The 20537-nt window shown below is 30.7% G+C and overlaps 1 protein-coding gene across 1 annotated transcript in view; it reads right to left on the minus strand.

Moving 5' to 3' along the window:
* The window catches only part of MS3_00001584 (uncharacterized protein), a gene marked incomplete at its 3' end in the record, with an annotated part of 57437 nt that overhangs the window by 10296 nt on the left and 26604 nt on the right, over positions 1-20537 (minus strand). Inside the window, exon 2 of the mRNA XM_012942489.3 lies at positions 7020-8200. Within this exon, the coding sequence (XP_012797943.2) occupies positions 7020-8200 (1181 nt within the window). The remainder of the gene's footprint in view (positions 1-7019; positions 8201-20537) is intronic.

A 20537-nucleotide genomic window follows, 5' to 3' on the forward strand; every position in this document is an offset into this window, starting at 1 on the left:
CCATCTATTTGGAAAATAATAAACATAAATTATTTAATAGAGGTGCTTCCTAAAATTGGATTTTCGGCATTTTTGAAAAAAATTTTTTTCTTCATTAGTCTGTTTGAATCTGTAAATGTTTAATAGTAGTAAATTAGATATTGTTGATGGATTAAGATATAAAAGATAAACACTTTTTTATTACAACTTATGTAATAATGCCTACGTCCGATTCAAAGAACATATTCCGAAAAGTTTAAGATTAAATGGATTAAAAGCATCCAGTAGTGCCATCGCAAGACATCTTCTTAACACAGGACATGAAGTTGATATACTGAAGTCCTTCAAGGTGATTAATAAACAATCAAACTCCAACCTTTTGAAATTTGTCAGAAGGGGTTTGTGGAGATTTTTAGAAATTTTCACAGATTGAAATCATGATTCAGTTGAAGCTAGACCACCATTGAAAACCTGGAAGCACTGGACGGCCGTTTCGTCCTTGTATGGGACTTCTCAGCAGTGCGCATCCGCGTGGTGCGGGATCGTGGATGTGCGCTTTTGAAATTTGCTGAAGCAATAGCAATTAAGCGTCTAAAATCAGATGTATGTATACAAAAAGAGACAGTAATAAATCTTTCTTTACCCTGGTAACAATAACCCCCTTTTTATTCATTTATTTCTCTATTTATTTATTGCGTCATTATACCAACTCTTTTAAATTACATCATATGTAACTGACTGATTTCAGCTCGTATTTTCTTTATTACCATTAATCTATTTTCATGAGTTCTAATCACTATTTCAATGTTCCGGAACTTTCCCTCTCAAACTCTATTTATTCGAAACAAAATTTTATGTGCTCATTAACTCTATCGGAATCTTCGCTACACCATGATACATTTATTCATTTTTAATCACCCTCTTATGTATAAATATGTCTGTAATAATGTTGAATTTCAAATATTTTAGGTTGTAAGCAGCTGATGAGAACCTAACGAAATAAAATGAACTCATATTATTCTGCACCAAACTTTGTTCTTGCTCTCTTTAAGATAATAAAGGGAACTATGTGTATGAAATAATGATAGAATTGAATTTAGAAAACGAAAGCATTCATCTAATTATTTAACTAGTGAGGAAATATTAAAATTGATACTGACAGGAATGATGAATAGAACAGAAAACTCTTAAAAATATTTGAATCAGCAATATCTCATCTTTTTCTTATGTTTATCAAGATATCTAGAGGTTTCTGAGACGGTAGAATTATTAAAAATAAGAAAATTCAGTTGAAACCATAACATCCAGAATAAATTATATTTAAAATGGTAAATAGAATAAAGTGTTATTTCTTTTCTTGCACTCTAGTTCATTTTCACTTAACCTGCTATTAAGGAGTTACATTTTACCATAGGTTTATGTTCATATAAAAATCCAATTGCCTCAAACGACCTGCCAGTGAAGCATTTCATAAGTTCTAACAAGTCATACTAAAACCTGATCGATAGAATTTAGCTAACACTAAGAACTAAACAGACATGACGTTGGTTTTCACTCGATGTTATATGAAGTCCTCTTATATCTGGTTGGATACATGGGAGTTGTAGCTACCCGTTACTCAGTAAATCCTTATGATTTTTTAAAGTGGTATCGACTACCTCTAATAACCGCTTTATATTACTCACTTCATGAAAGATCTTAATGTATTATGTTTTATCGGTATTAGTCAGCTGGTCATGCAGTTTTTGGATTTCACCATCGGTCACTAAAAATATGATCAGAAACAACTTCAAGAAGTCTATATATGGACAATTAGTGTATTAATCAGAAATATTTTTAACTGAACGTTTTTGTGATAGGTTTAATCCAAACTTCAGAATTCTTCTGCATATGCAGTATACATCTCAGTCAATGTTTCGGATAAAAGCTGACTACTCTACGCACTGGTCTTTAATTAATAATGACTTCTGAAAGACTGAACCATGTTAGCACTTTTATAAATACAGTTTTCAGTAAGAAGAGATGAATATAACAAAAGCCTTCCAAAGAATTTTAGGATCATTTGGCAAACATTAAATTTGGATAGCAAGATAAAATTTCCTCTGTTCAGTAATTTACAGTAGATGTTTGACTAATAATGATCTATAAAAAATCCATTTTCATTTAAATCGAGAACTTCTAGTTGGTCAACATCAAATGAAAACCTTCCGTCTGACCACATGTTTGTTTCCAATGTCAAGCTTCCGATTCGAATAGATAACGAAATCGTCACATGGTCACTGTTTTAATAATGAGATTAAATTAATTACAATGTCTGAATATGACTTTGCTTAAAAAATAGATAATGATAAGCATATATGACTCTCATGATGAGTGTAATTTAAAACTACCACTCTCTCTCCCTCTCCCCCTCCCTCTCTTGATATATTTCAATGAAACGCATTTCAGTGTATTCGTCAGTTACGTAATTCGTATCGCAATTATTTATTTGATTGATTTTTATTATTCAAGCAACACCTACCAGTGTTCAGCCTCTTGAGACATCAACAACTTAGCCTTTGTCAAGCAGATGGCATGGTGTTCTCCTCTTAGTCTAAGCTTTTGTGGAGTGTGGTCAAAGATGACGACACACTCTCCTTTCTGTTCTTCCTATATGCTATGATAAGTACATGTAAATTGGTGGTTACAATTGTTGATAAGATAAGGCGAGCATTGCTTCATACAGTTCTTCAAGTTAATTAATAAACAAAGAACGTAGAATTTACTATGGTTTGCCTAAGCAATTACCTTGAAAATAATCAAACCAAATTAATGTATCCAGTAAGATTCAGTTGTAAATCTTGTTATGTTGATTGTTACACAATACTTTTCATGATACTATTAATTAAATTCAGCTTCTCATCTGATCTGTAACCATAACATTAATTTCTTATTTCTAAATAACTGTTTCTATGTTCTTAGTTGTTTATTCTAGAATATCTTTATATTCAGCTTATACATATTAACATTAATTAACATCTGAACATCTGTTACCGTCTTTTCATACTTATTGCTCTTTACATTAGTTTTCATTGATGAGAAATGTTTCGATATGATGATGTTAAGTATGTACGCTGATTTTTAAAGATTAATACTATCAGGTTTAGGTTGTAAGCAGCTAATGATAAACCGCCAAATATAATGTGAGCATGCTAATATTAATTATTCTTATTTTAATCAAATTCATAAATAAGAAAAATTTGTATGAAATGGAATTTTGCTAAACAGACTACGAGTTGAAAGTTCTAACAATGCCTGATAATAAAAATTACTATCTATATATGTTATTATAAGAAGTTAATTTAGCTAATCAAAGACATGGTTACAAATGGTTACAGATCGAAATTTATATGCAACTGTCTTTTCAGTATACTTGTAATCTTGAGTGATTTTAATAACAATCACTTCATATCACATTTCCCTCAAAAAAATATATTTGACGGTCTTTAGAATATAACCCAGAAAGAACGTTAACTGGTCAATTTCAAATGAGCAGAGAACAATGAGATATAGGAACTGATAAACATTTACACATTTCAATTTGGTTGACTAAAAAATGGTGAACATATTAAGATGGTAATCTCTTTCGAAATCTAGCACGGCCGTATAATCAATCTATTGTAAATAGCTACCAGATTGATGTGAGGAAATTCTTTTTACTAAACAAAGTATTAAAGGTGGTAATTTAACGAAAAACCATCTAGTCGTAATACATATGGTATGTTAAAGTGAAAAAGGGATAATCCGAATCAAAACTACAATTATCATGATCTGCCTGAAAAACTAAGCTTAGATTTTCCTTTGACTTCTAACACACTGATAGACAACTTCAACTGTCATACCACGTAATTAGGTGTCTTTATAAGTGTTATGATTACACATTTTAATGTGCTGAAAACTGGTAGGTGTTGCTTGAATAATAAAAATCAATCAAATAAATAATTGCGATATGAATTACGTAACTGACGAATACACTGAAATGCGTTTCATTGAAATATATCAAGAGAGGGAGGGGGAGAGGGAGAGAGAGTGGTAGTTTTAAATTACACTCATCATGAGAGTCATATATGCTTATCATTATCTATTTTTTAAGCAAAGTCATATTCAGACATTGTAATTAATTTAATCTCATTATTAAAACAGTGACCATGTGACGATTTCGTTATCTATTCGAATCGGAAGCTTGACATTGGAAACAAACATGTGGTCAGACGGAAGGTTTTCATTTGATGTTGACCAACTAGAAGTTCTCGATTTAAATGAAAATGGATTTTTATAGATCATTATTAGTCAAACATCTACTGTAAATTACTGAACAGAGGAAATTTTATCTTGCTATTCAAATTTAATGTTTTACTAACTGATATTAAGATTCTTTTAAAGACAACTTAGATTACAATTTATTTAACTGATTTCCTCCTATGATTGACAAGCATCACGTAAATCGAATATATATATATATATATATATATATATATATATATATATCAGACTGGTTACCGGCCAGAACAGCTGAAAAGTGTGTTATTTATTATTTAATCTAATTCACTGTAAATTTCCTTGAATATACTTACTAAGTTGTTAATGATTGAAAAGCCAATTTTTTCTGTCAAAATCATAAGTAACAGGATATTTCGAAACTAAATAATATTTAAAAACTAATTAAGTTAATTGAATATGATTAAAGAAATTTTCCTGGAAAATAGCAAATAGAATTTTGTTTTCTATTTTGTAAAACTACTGTTTATTGTATAAATATATAAGTATATGTACGTGTATAGTAGAATATGGATGTGGCTCACATGTTTCCCCACATGGATGTACCGTCACAAATCATGGTTTAGTGACATTTAGCTTATTGAATATATCAACAATACTACCAAGTAGATACACTACAATTGATAATAGTGTCTATCATATGTTTTCAATGATAAACAAACAAAGTCAGTCACATACATACCAACAAATACTGTCAAACAATTTTTATTCACTATTATTTTAACCAGTAACTTTATTTGTAAATAAAGTTGATTAGATTATTTCATGAGATAGGCAGCTGACCTTTGTCATCAAATTACTTGTCTACTTGATTTTATGTTTACTTGTATTGATACTGTTTTCAGTTTGTATTATTCCATTTTTCTTTACTACAATCTTAATTCACTAGTTATCTATTTTCTTACTGTCATGTTACTCGTTTTAAAATCTTTGTCTATAATTGGAAATCAATGCAAAACTGTTTTACATAGTGACTAATTTGAAAGACGTGTTTTGGTGAATAAATTCTCCCTATTCAGCGTGTGAAGATAAAAATATAAAAGGTTTACCGGAAAGTATATCTTTCTTTTTTTCCCCGCAAAGCATTTATATATTCACGTGTATGGTTGTAAAATGGAGTAATGTATGTTCTCAAAATAAAGATAACTACAATATATATATATATATATATGCATATTTTATGTATGCATAATTGTAATTGTCATTTATGTTTCTCTCCTCGGTTTGTTAAAACAATCACTAAAATAGTATGAGGAAGTTGACGCCCATTTGAAGATATTAAACAAAAACTGCCTACTATCTAGTTTTTTCTCTTTCAAAAAGTAACCAAAATTAGTTCTTTCAAGAAGCATATATTATTGTTATTTATTATTACGAAATCTTTTCTCTTGTGAAAATGAGAGAGACAACAGAATTGAAAATTTTAAGACTTACTTTATGGTAAGTAAGAAGAGAGGAATTACTTAGATTTTAGTCTAGGTTATATTAACCAACTCTGTATTAATCACAAATGAATTACTAGTCCAAATATAATAAATTATTGACTGTTTGTGTTACTTATAATTAGAACAAATTGTTAACCACTTATTTATGGTTGGTGGCCTATGCTCCTCCATGGGGGTAACAGGCATAAGTAAGTAAGTAAGTAATTAGTTATGGTCACTGCTACTTAGGAGTTGGATGAAAAAGCCTTATTAAGTGTATAATTGAATGAAATATAAAAAGATAAGTTCCACTCTATTTTATCTGATAGTGAATATAGCCTGTAGATATTCAGTTTTATTTGATCAAGATAGTTGCAGAATTGATTTATTTGGCTTTTTCCAAGATAAATATTTAGAGCTTCCACTTCAATTCTATACATTTCAAAAAATCATCTATTTAGTTTAGCTAATAATAAGCTTTTTTTTGTTTATTTTGATCTATTATTTTGGTTCGTGTTATAAATTCCATGAATTTCTCTAGCAGAAATAATCACAATTAAGGATTGTAAATTCATTATTCTAATTCTATTCTTATCAATATTTGATGCAACATAATTGATTGATCTTTGAGTTTCAATTGAAATAATTATCAATAAGTTACATTTTAAAGTTCCTTTACATCATCTTCAAATATTTTTATTGTCACCGAATGCATCTAAAAAGCAATTTTCTTTCGATTACAGCATGATTCTCATTCATTTAGTTTAGTAGTTACATTCCAATAACGATTGACAAAATTCAATTAGTATTATAGATTAAACAGTATGACACTGGTAATACCTCGGTAACTTGATATTATGATTATGGAAGATGAAAAATAAACTTATAATGTACTTATGAGACATTTGGAGACTAGTTCTAGTTATAATACCTTTAATCAATTCATCATTAAATTAATTCATTTATTGAAATCAACAGTTTAACAAATCCATCGGAATATTATTCTGATAACTTTGCTTTTTATGTGATTAATCAAAGTATATGACATATTGAATGAGTATTATGATAACTAATAACATCTACTGTCTAGTAACACAACATCTTGCTCTTAATATCAAACAGTATATATATATATATATATATATATATATATATATATATATATATATATATTCGAAAATTCTACAATAGATTTCCAGAAAATATTGTGTACAGTACTCGTTAATTGTATCACACTAATTTTATTATAAGACAAAAACAAGAAAACTAAGTAACAATACAATCAATTATCTAACTTACCTGAAATTTCCAAGCAGGTTTTAATGTAAATGCAAACCAAGCAATAAACCAAGCGAACATAACAACAATTCCTGAGATTACACTGAACAACAAAATAGAATGTCTAGTTATCCTGTATACCAATATACAATCCCACATAATTGGAATTTTACAAGCAAGTACAATTAAACTGCCAATCAATGCACATATATGCGGTGTGTATGAATATAGATAACATCGACATCCATTATGTAACATTTCTGCACCGTAACTATAACCACGAGTTTTACCTGTTGTCCAACCATTTGCATCAGTACTAGTACCTAAACAGTGACTGGATTTTCCACCACTTATTTGACCCGAATGTACTGATTCTGTCACTGTATGATTGAATAAATTACCTGAAGATAAACCATTGGCATTCATTCCACAATTACTGCGTCTTTCCATCAATTCACCATTAGAAATAAGACCACCTCCATTTACAAGTGGATAACCGTTTCCGTTACATGATCCAATAAGATAATGTCTATAAGCTGCCAGATTTTCTGTGAATTGATGATAACCATATTCAAACATTGCTATGAAAAGACTAAGAAATAACATAGTTCCAGAGAATGAAAGTGCTAACGGTCCGATAATATTTAAAGTAAAACTTGACTCCACAGGTAATACGTCGAATGGGTCTGATTTATCACTTTCGGCTGATTCACCTGTTTGAACTGTTTTCTTTTCAATACTCAAATCGCCTGCTGGTAGATTCGGTAATGTAAGAAGTTTTAATTCAGTTGGCCAAATTTCACTTGGAAGTAGAAATTGATTCCAGCCAAGTCGTACAAGTATAGATGTTGCACAACATTCTAATAAGGCATTCACACCCGTCAACAATAATAGTAGGGAGAAAACAAACGAAAATCCACGATTGGTATACCAAAACACACTTGGATAACGTAAGCTAAGAATTAAGAACGCTATAGCCAAATTGAAGAATTCCGGTGATATTGCTCTTAAATCATCCCAAGTTGACTTATCATCATGAAGTAAATGTTGTGAATCTTTCAAATTTGATTGCGCTTCTAACTTAGTAGATGATAAGAGATTCAATGTGTTTCCTGATGAAGATGGTAATAGCTGATTCGATGGTTGTACAAATACATTACGTAAACCAAACAAGACATCCAGATCTGAACGCCAAATCCGATCTGTAGTTATAATTAAAAAGTCAAAAATCTCTTAATTGATATTTTAATAAACATAAAAATAATATAGGTGATGATTAATATTAAAAGATAATTAGATGAGAAACTTGTAAGTGGGTTTCCTGCTGAAAAACAATACAGATTATCAACAGTTTCTTCGAGAATGTAACACAGTTTCGAATTTTACAGAAAGATTGCGGACCACGTTTTCAAGTTGCTACTGACATTATTTAATAATAAATTATACAATGAATTTATAGTCATAAACTAACCAAGGTTATAATCATGACGTTTTTGATGAATCTATCAGCCGAAGGAATGTATGACAATACAGTTGTTATACAAAGTTATTCTAGGTAGTCTTACGGCAACAGCAAAACTGATACACGAATTACTTACACTAACAACTTCGTTTCGTTTTCACTTATTCAGTTGGTCAGGTGGATTAAATTTTGCAATATTTTATGGGTTCATGATTTTGTACTCAGAATAGGTAAAACAGTAAACTAGTCCAAATGGACGATTAATGAAATACTAAATAATCATTTTTGGTCACTTACAATGTTAATCGGAATTTACAGAAGGCATAATGGCTTCTAATTTTCCAAACTATATAAGGAATTCTCGTTAAGAGGTAGAATCAGGTTCAAAACCTATTTTTCTACTTCGGTCAGAAGAAGGCTTATCGTTAAACAATCATCTCAATTCCAAGATGACTCATTAAACGTGATTTAAGTTTCATACTTCATCTCTATGTATATGGAAAAACCTACTTAGCTCTCTCCCTATTTTTGCGGCCTCTTACACTATATTATTTCATATATTAGTGAAACTAAATATGTCATAATAACTAATTATACAGTATCGTTTTTTATCCTTTATTATCTATATTTATTCTAAATACTGATTATCAAACTCTATTTGACCTAAAATCCATCTCAGACCAGATCAACATTAAACACGATAAGACGGAACCAAGTTATAGTTCTATGTTCATATTTATATTTTAATAATACATTTGTCTGGCTATTCCTTTTAAACTAGATTGGTGAACATGATGAAATTTAACTTTATACAACCCATTCATATATATATATATATATATATATATATATATATATATATATATATATATATACATATATATATATATATACGTTGAAAGTAAATCCCTTCAATGAATTTCATGCTTTTTAAGTTATTAGTCACTAAAGTATTTGCCTAGGTGATTGTCTCTTTTGAATTCATATCCAATATTGAAAGATATTTCGACAAACTATATAAATATGATAATGACTAGGTTAATGGTTCGGTAGATTCACTATTATGGATCTAGATCATTTTATTAAATATAATCAAACTGACTTTTTATGTTCATTTGAACTAAATATGTAATTAGCAATTGAAGAGCGAGATTGATTATGAATACAGTGACTTTGAGTACTGCTAGAGGTATGGTTGGGCCACGTGTTACGTATGCCTGAACACCGATTACCACGAGGTGCAATGCTGAATAGTGTGGGAGACGGTTAGAAGAAACTTAGGGGCGGCCAAACCAAAAACGTGGTATCAGTCCTTAAAGTCACTAACTTCTAGTTTGAGCCATGTTGGTAGATGCGGATTACTTGGTTGCGGTCCACGTGACTATCGTAACCAATGGTTGGGGACTCTGTGTGACATGGCTCAGAATCGACCACAATGGTGTCGGTGTATACTTTCTATGTCGTCCCTTAAACAGTGAGATTAAAGTGGCTTTATATCTTTCTTTCTACGAATTAATTCTTTCTTCCTGTATTATATCCTTATGCATAATCTTTCTTCTATACATTACTACCATTAAATTGACTACTTCTATGAATCCGGTGTTCATCCTGGTGTACTAATGAGATGTGGCAACTTCGGCCGATGCATATATGTGCCTGGTCCTACGTTGTAGCTTACTGACTGGCTGAAATATGGAATCTAATGAATATGTTTCATTAAGGTTTTAAAACAATCTTTAAGAAAGAAATATCAGACTACGACTGTGAATATAGTTTCTACTGAAAAAAGTAATTTTTGTGTGCATATCAGAGGAATTTTATAAGCTGTCTCTATAATATATAGAACTAAACAAAACCTTTTTTAAAAATTACACTAGAACTTGTTGGAATAAAAGGTATTTTAGTGGGACCCTTTATTTAGACGTCAATTAGATCGGAAGATGTTTTCGACAAGCTCACCACTTTGTGGCCCTGGGATTTGACTCCAATTAGATCGTATGAATGTGATTGAAGTACACATGTCGTCTATCCTTGTATAGAATCATCGGATTAACACGTGTTAGTGAATAACGGAATTAAATAAGTCAAATACGAAAATGGATTTCCGAATACCTATATTTTGTACAATCGTTGACCCAGGAAGACTGTCAAAAGAACGAAATGAAACAAAATGATACATGAAGGATAAGGCATGTGAGCCAACACCCTTTAGTCAAGCGTTAATCAATGTTTATAGTCACATAAAAATAAGATACCGATATGTGATGGCTGTTTTTATATGAGCGTATGTGTGTACATCTTATCCTACTCAAGGTTGATAAGTGAATAATTAACAAGGTCAAAACGTAACTCAAGAAAGATGGATCCAGTAGCTAGAATAAGTTATGTGGGTTTAACACAGTAACCGACACTACAGTATATACAGGACTCATTAAAACAATACCATGTTAATTTGAATATAAGATAGAAGAATTTTGTTTCTTGATGTCATATGATTAACCTCTATATCTGTCGATGCTTCAATAGATTTAATTGTGTTTATCTGTCTTAAGTTCTCTGAAAAAGTGATAATTTATCAGGAAATCGCAAATAATTTGGCTATAATAAATTAAATAATAACTCTAGAGTTTACAAACTTAGTCAAAGCTTCCAAATGTAACGTTAAAATGTTCTTTTTTTGAGATTTTAATTAGGCTGAAGGAACTTTAGGATCACAACAACCTTCCTTGTTTAAATCTAACATTCCATTAACAAAATTTCATTCTAACATAGAGATATAGATCACTCAGCAATGAGAAAAAATTTACTGAAATATCTTTTGTTTAAAAAAAACTGTGAAATATAATAGCATTAATATGGCTAGTACAAATGAGAAACAACTAAGAGCTCCTGGAATTGATTGCTTTAAATAATAAATTAGTTTGTAATCCGAGTGGGGTTTCGTGGATATTATAGCAATTTAATAGTTGAATTTATGAGTTTAGAGGTTAAGCGTTCACTCGCTGGACCTATAAGTCCTGGGTTCGAATCTTGCGAGGCGGGATCGTGGGTGTGCATTGCTGAGGAGTCACATAATAGGACGGAATGGCTGTCTAGTTCTTCCAGGTTTTGCATGGTGATTTAGTTTCAACTGGCTCATGAATTGAACTATTAAAATAAATTAGTCATTTAACTTGCTAGCTACTGGTTTTTACAACGGGGATAAGTTATAATTTATTTATAAAGATTTAAATCCTACGTTAGTGATATTACGAAGATCTATAAGAAATACAAAATCCATTCAGTCTGTGAACTGCACCATTTACAAAGTCTATCCATTTTGCTCCATGCTTACAAAATGCTGCACAAATTTATAACTTTATATTATACAATCTAATTTCTAAAATTGCTTGAGGTCAGTGTTTGCATCCAATAGAAACAGTGAGTTACCTATGTCCTAAGCATACTATTTATAATGAATCTGTATTGACATTTTAAAAATAAAATTAACATTCATTTATAAATGGATGAGTAATGACATAAACTAATAAGTTTAGTTGATTTACTCAAACATTTATTTACTACGCCCTGAAATTATACCTACAAATCTATTTCTATGGGATGAGGGTGGAAAAAAAAGTGGATTTCAAAATGAAATAATAATTCATGACCATTTCAATCGGCTATCAAACTACTCAATTAAATGAGTCATATCAAAAATTAATTAAAAAATATACATGTATATTGGGGTTTAACATTGATTTTTACTTTTATTCTAACTCATGACTAAACACTAGTATATATGCTTATAAGCTAATCCATTTATTGATGATGATGATGATGATTATAGGGAAATAATGTCAGATGTTATTCACAAATCTGTCGTTTATTTTAAAAAAACAAAAACAAAATGGCTGTACATTCTTGAATATTCTAAAAGTTCCATTGAATGTGTTCATACGTATACGTTGATATGGATTAGAGGGATAACAGAATAACAATTTTAAGAAAAAATAAAACCTATGGACTATATCTATCGTATCGTAAACATAAATTGTCATACAACTTTGTTTTAGAAAAAATTATTCACATGACTAAACATTTCCGTTTTGAAATTTATTGATAAATTGATTGTTTGTTTATTTATTTGTTTGTTTGTTTTTGCATAGATGTGAGTGTGTGTGTTTAGTTAAAAATTAAAAAAAAAACAAATAGACAAAATGTGGCGGGAAAAACAAACCAATTGCTTAATCATAAAAGAAACTATCACGCAAATAATAATAAATGAAGTTGAATTTCAACAATTTATTTGTTATTATTATTGTTCTTGTTTAAATTAGACTGAGATCTCATTTACAAAATTGTATTATTCATAGAAAGTACGTTGTAAAAATGAAAACAAAAAGCATTGATTGAAAGAGGTACTATCAAATGTGTTTATCTGCGTAGAAATAATTAATTACCAGTATATAGGGGTTGTGGAGATTATTAAGTATTTGATTGAGATCATGAGCCGATTGGTGTTAGAACATCGTTGGAAAACTGGAAGCATTGGACGGTCGTTTCTTCCTATCATGCGACTCCTCAACAGTGCGCATCCACGATCCCGCTCGTGGGATTCGAACCAAGGGCCTTCAGTCTTGCGCACGAACGCTTAACCTACTGGACGATTGAGCAGGCACCCATTGGTGTTAGTGTCTAACATCAAGTAATCCATGAAATGGCGTGACCATCTTCCATTGTACTGAGGTAGATACCTGTCTCTACCCGACACGGATTAGCTTCACTGGTCACGGCTTCTCACTAGAATTCCCTCATGAAGCTAGTCACTAATGAGCACATATTAATTATCAGTATAGAGGTTGTGGAGATTATTAAGTGCTTCCAAGTTTCCAACATTGGTCTAATATCAGTCGGTTCATGACATATTCGGTGTTTTCTATCGATTAAGTTTTGCTGTACGATTATGTCTAAAGTTTATAATTAACTCAAATATTAAAAATGAAATAGATGACTGACAAGTTCATCAATGTTAAAGACAAATGTCATATTCAAAGGTGAAGTGTTTATTTATCAAATGCGAGTAGTATGTTTTCAGTAATACTTTATATTATAATTGTTTGATGACATTGATTCAAATAAATGATAATAAGTTCGAATTCATAAGAACAATATTGGACACTTGACATTATATTTAAATATCTTAGCTATGAGTAGTCTATCAAAATACTTTTAAGAAATCATAGTCAAATCAATTTTCATTACATAACAGTGGTGGTTAATTGTTTGATAAGTAAACTGATATTATGCCTTCATCAAGATAACCTTAAATGTGTTACTGAGGTGTGATATTTATCTGCTTATTTTCACATTAGGGATATGTACTTAAAACACTATCCAGATAAGTGGACTAGTTGAATTTAGACTTGTACACTACTGTATCCCGCCTTTAGTAGTCTTAAGGCTAAACATTAGCATTCTAGATCGAGGGTCCTAGGTCGATTACCGGTTACGAGTTTATGGACACTTACTGATGAAAATTACCATGCTAGGAAGAAGCGACTGTCCAGTGCTCTCAGATTTTCAATACTTGTGTAACTAAGATCATTTTACTATTTCAATGAAAAATCAACTTAAGCATTTTGAAAAAGTGTGGGTAATTATAAGAGACATTTAACGACAAATGTAAAATCAAGACCACAACAACTGTGAACAAGAGAGAACATGTTTTGAGTTTTTTAGCAGTCCACATCCACACAAGCATATGTGTCGTTTTTATATTTAAATTCTTCAGTTACATAATTTTGATGAAAATATCTATGACTGAATATCGACATTGTCATAAGTTTAGTTTAATCATCTCTACGAAATACAATATACATACATTATGTTGTTCAGAATCGAAAACACAAAACAAGTAACTACTTGTTAAAGACATAAAAGTTTGGATTTTGTTGTAATCTGTTTTTCTTTGTCCGAAAGGGTGAATTGAATTTTTTTTTAAACACACATTAGTTTTATCCTCTGAAATTAAAGAACTGTCTCACTCCAACGTTTAGCTATTTTCATTTGGAGACAATGCGGTTAATTCCAAAATAAGTGAATTAAAAAATCCAGTAATCATAAGTTTGATTTGAATTTCTCAGGCGCCCTTGACTATAATGCAGTAGATATAAGGTTAATTTCTGAAAAAAACCATTTTCCCAATGGTAAATGCTTTAAATCATAAGGATAAATAAATAAACTAAATTTAATCATTGTTACCTAAAATAGTTCCAGAATGTGGACCAAAAATACACATGAATACACTTAAAAAGGATGGGATAGGTTAACTTTATTAGTTAAAAAGAAAAATGTTTAATAAATGTCCCAAATAAAAACTTTTGATCACAATGAAATATAATAGTAGAATAGGGACCAAATTTTATCATGTCTAAGTAAGATTGAGGCTTACAAAAATTGATCCTATTCAAAATTTCAATCTAGTGTTTTAAGTCTAAAAGCAATTAAATCTAAATAATAATAGTTATTCCCTATCAAACTGATGATAGTATACTCAGTTCATACAATAGGAAATGATAACTGGTCATAGCTTTCATGGACAATGAGTTCTTCTAAATTACCTTAAAAGGACATTTACAAGATAATTGTTTAATGGAATCAAGATTAAATTTACAAACTCAAGCGAAAATAACATTCTTCGAAGGCACTTAGAATCTGTAAATATTTAACCCAATATTCAATATTTAAATTCACTTGGTGTTTGGCTTGTACCTTCCACTCAGTAGCTGATTGGATAACGAGATGACGTTTGAAGCGAATGGTACTGGGTTCGAGTCCCAGAGTGAACATCGACTCTGAGATGCAGGTAAATCCAGCTGACGAGTCCCAAATAGGACGAAACGCGCGTCCTGGATTCCACTGCTAGCCGCTATCCATCATTGCTTACAAAAATTCAATATTTAAGTTAATTTGATCAACCTAGATAAATTTTACAATTGAAGTAAATTATACAAAGCTGGTAAAAAATTGAGTAACACTAACAAATTATTGATTAAAAATGTAATGGATAGAACCCAGTTAAGTATTTATATTAGGGGACTTAGTCGATCAACTGTAATCCGTGAATTGTCAAATATGCATTCTTCGAAACTATGAACCTTTACTTAACTAGCTATCACTCAAATATACAATCAAACGGTCGAGTTAAATAGATGAATTATAGTTTGTTATTCATTTACTATTATAAGAAAAAAAGCTGAGTGTTTTTTGTAAATTTCAACATTGTTCAAATTTATTATGACAAAATACCATTACTACTATTACTATCCGAATGAAGTAAAAGATGATGAAGAAAAGTGGGAAAAAGAGGAAAGGAAATTAGTGACGATTACTACTTATTCGACAAGATTATACAATAACGAATCAATTCAGTACACTAAAATTAAAAACTGTATAGTAGACTCCTGCAAACAACGACGAATACTAACAAACTGAAGTGTCACTCTGTAAATCTCTTACATTAATTTATATGAAGTTAGGTATTGAAATTAGATTGTGCAATAATAATCATTGTTTATCATAATAATTTTCCATTATAAACTTTTATCAGGCACGATGAATCAAAATTAAAGTGTTCCTAACATTTACAGAGAAATACTACATAGGGTTCCATTGTAAAACCATGATTTCTGATATGAGAAAGATTATAAGTGAGCAGCATTAATAACCAGTAACATTGGGAAGTGGTAATTTTTCTTCCTAAATTGACAGTAGACATGTTTAGCAATGGACCAAGTAACTGTGTTGAGAAATTTACTGATTTCGAATTCTATTCTGTAACGATTCAACAAATAGAACGAACTTATAGACATTTGTAAAGTTGTCATCCATCTACATAACGTCAAAGAACCAGTACGGAAAACATTAGTGACAACATTAAATCCATGGGCACAGTGAGCAAAAATTATGGATTATCATTTGTAATAATATATAAAATGAATTAATCATAAATAACTGAATTATTGAACTAATTTCAAGTTATAAGACATACTATAGACTAAAGATCAAAGACAGAACTCTAAGATGAGAGGTTTTGGTGTGACTTCATAATTAGGTAAATGTTAGTTATTATGAATGAGAAGAATCGACTTGACATAATCATATAATGACAATGAATGAAGTGAGAGAATGTCAATGGGTCAAACATGAAAACAGAGGGTTTATTTGTTTCACCAAATTAGTGTAAACTTCGTTTGTTTCATGCATCCAACGTAGCAAGATGGGACATTTTCACAGACTTTAGTTAACAATGATGAGAACAATAAGGTCATTAGTATTAAATCAAATAAGCGAATTAGAATTTCTATTTTAAACTGATAAATTCTAAGAAAAAATCGCCAAGTGATATTTTGTGCATGAAATTGCTAACATTCCTTTTTTTTCTCAACGCATTACAATAACAATACAGATAACACTAACAGTTGGAATGACATCATTACACTTAATTGCATTTTTGCACAAATTTGTTTTCAAATATGTATGAATTATAGAATATTTGTCGACATTACATCATACTTACACAATGTGGTGAATGTGCTATGTTTAAAAAAACAACTTTACAAGCATAATCAAATGAGAGATGAATGCTTTGGAATAAAACTTACTGAAAATCGCAATTAGAAAGAGTATAAATCTTTAGAAACGGTATGTATCCTAGTTACTTAGCAGTATATATGTGTATACGTAAATGAGTATAAATTTATCCTTTTCTGAATATAGAGGTTTTTTGTATTTAGCAGTTGATTATCTTAGTTTTAATTAATATATGGTAACTAAACAGGGAGAGGCAGGAAGGTATACGATGAATTTTATTAGAATTTCCCGATAAGTTTATAAATCATTCGAAATCTGTGAGATGAGATCGATTACTAGGGCAATGACTTTGCTTAAAACAATGTAAATTTGTTAGTGTATGATTTGAACATGAAAATATGAAGATCATGTGTATTCGTGTAGTCATCAACATTATATATTTATGCAATCTGAATGAAACTAATCCTCTACCAACCATTCGATTTGGCGTCACTCAGAAAGTTGACTCCCTTATGTTAGCAAATGGACTTTCTGGATATATAACAAAATGCACAAGGATAATGTGATAAGTCTTATGGATTTTCTCCCCACTCATCAAAAACGAAGTAGGTCTGTAGTGAACGAAGACTTAGTGGGGAATCAATTTAGTGTTTAATGTAAGGTCACATAATAACTTAGTAGAATGTGAAAATCATAAATTAAATACATAATTTTAACAGCTTCCTTGATCTGTCATTTACGTATTCCATTATTTGTCTAGTTCTTTTGTTATTTTGTTTACGCTCCGGTTTCATTTCTATTCTCTTCATTTCAACTTCTGCTGTCAGACATTCCACTTTCGATTAGTACTACATGCTACTTATGTGTCAGCATTAGTAGCATATATCACTGAGATATTAAGGCTAACATATTCGTTATATTTGGTATTGGGTTTTGGAGTAATTCAGTGAAGTACTCAGGATTTGATAGCATGATACAATAAGTTACTCTCCAAAGACTGAAAAATACAAAGAAACTAAAACTACTTACGACTCCGACTGTGGTTTTCTAGGGTTACCGCCGGTCCCAAACCCGGACAAAGGAGGAGGGTTGGGAATGGGGTCAGCAACTTCATAGAAAACAGCTTCACTAAAAAACGCTAGCCGGAATGGACAAATTAGATCATCTAAACTCTGCCCTCAGAGTCGAAGGATTTTCATTTAAAGGGATGATCAAAGCCGAAATTCTTCGGAAGTCACGAGGCTGATGCTCCTTCTAACAACCAGAGCAACAATTTTTATAAGCACATGGAATGCATGAACAATGTGAGAGACCGGGAGAACCAGTCAGATATCTGTGGAAATGAGGAGATACAACTTGACTGTGCTCAAAATCAGCGAGACCAATTGAACTTTAACTGAACAGCGAAGGCTAGATATTAGAGAGATGCTGCTGTACTCTGGTCACGGAGAGGAAAATGCTCCACACACTCAGGGAGTTGCTCGGATGCTGTCAATAGATGTGAGAATGCTCTTATTGGGTGGGGATCCCATAGATCCAGAATTATCAGAGAATCATTCCAAACGAAGAAGGAGAGAATCACAATGAACAAGGAGGACATGATGCAGACATGAAGGTATGGATTAGCAAAACAACAAAAATAACATTCCTACTATTGAGGAACATATGGAAGTCAAAGCAACTGTCAACAAATATAAAAGTCACAATCTTCAATACCAACGTTAAGACAGTTCTACTGTACGGAGATGAAACCTCGAGAACTACCGGAACCATCATCAAAAAGGTACAAGTACTTTTAAACAATTGTCTACTCAAGATTCTCAGTGTCCGTTGGTCAGATACCATCAGTAACAGCCTATTGTAGAAGAGAACAAACCAGCTTTGAACTGAATAGGTAATTAAGAAAAGACGCTGAGATTGAATAGAACATACATTGAGAAAATCATCAAATTGCATCACGTGACAAGTGCCAACATGGAATCCTGAAGGGAAACGAAAAAGAGGAAGACCGATTAACACACTTCTCCAGGAAATGGAAGCAGACGTGAAAAGGATGAATAGAAACTAGAAACAACTGGAAAGGATTGCCCAAGATAGATTTCAGTGGAGAATGCTGGTGGGCAGCCTATTCTTCTCCACAAGTGACAACAGGCGTATGTATGTAATTAACAAATCTGCTTACAAGTTAATTTAAACAAATTTCAAGCTTTCTATGTAGGTCATGACTACTATTTAAATAGATATTTAATTTGAAAGCATAAGATAATTGATATGTTCTTCATGAAACCAGACAAAAGTTGCAGTTTGTTATTTGCTTTTTGTTAACAAAACAATCATTTAATACCATGATCACTTCCTAATATTTACTAAATAACCATTATTATTATTTGAGGGTACTGGGGCGGTAGTCTTCAAGCATTAAACAATTTGGTTATGTCTTTATAAATAAGATAAGGGCTCAACTGTTGGTTGTATTTTCTAATTTAGCTTATCGTATTCTTTGTATCAGATTTTCTTCAACTAACTTCCAAACAATTTATTTATGACCTTAAATAATAATATAATGACAAATATCTTGTCATTAACCTTTTATTTGTAGAATGTGCATAATGTTTTGCATGATAGTAAAGAAAGTTTGAAATGAGGACTTAATATTCCTTGTTTACTGGCTTGTGAGTATATTACATTGTTCCATTGTTTATATCAACATAAATTCAACCATTATTATTATTATTATTGTTATTATTATTATTATTATTATTATTATACTCCCTCCTAAATGTTTCGTATTAGGATAAAATGGGCGGAAATAAATGTAGTATATTGTACGGTTATTCTGCTTTGTTGTCAGATAAAAACACTAATTCATTTGATGAATACATGCAAATAGGTTTTTTAAATAGTAAGCAATTCTGTAGTATTAATAGTAATAATAATGATAATAGTTATATGATTTGACCCACATAACTTTTTATTTCAACCGTGATTAATTTATTTTCTTTATGTTTCCTAATTAACAAACTTTATTGACATTTCTTCCATAATGTAGCTGTTTTAATGTTTTTATCTAGGAAAGATAGTTTGAAGTTGTCAGTTCTATTTGTTAATAAGATGTTATGATTCATTGAAACATATTTTTATGTATATGTGTTTGATGTTGTACGTTAGTTGATTGAGTCACATGGAAAGTATCAGTAAGTCAATTCAATATGTCAAGTCATTAATTTGTGTCTAAATTGTAGGATATTGTTACATTTTAGGCTATACTAGTTCTGCGTAGAATATACAATAATAAACTAGTTATTTTATAATCATAGTTAAAGTGTTTAAACTAGAACGATCAAGTAACTAGCGATAACTGGTTCTTCAGACATTTCAGATAGTGTAACTTCATGGAAAAAAATTATCTCTAAAACTTATTGTCATTCATATTAGATTCCTAGTAATGATTAACCATTTACATCTTGTAAACTGAGTGTACTCATGAAGTACTTATACAGAAA

This window comes from Schistosoma haematobium, chromosome 1 (assembly GCF_000699445.3).
Source record: "Schistosoma haematobium chromosome 1, whole genome shotgun sequence".
Classification (NCBI taxonomy): domain Eukaryota; kingdom Metazoa; phylum Platyhelminthes; class Trematoda; order Strigeidida; family Schistosomatidae; genus Schistosoma; species Schistosoma haematobium.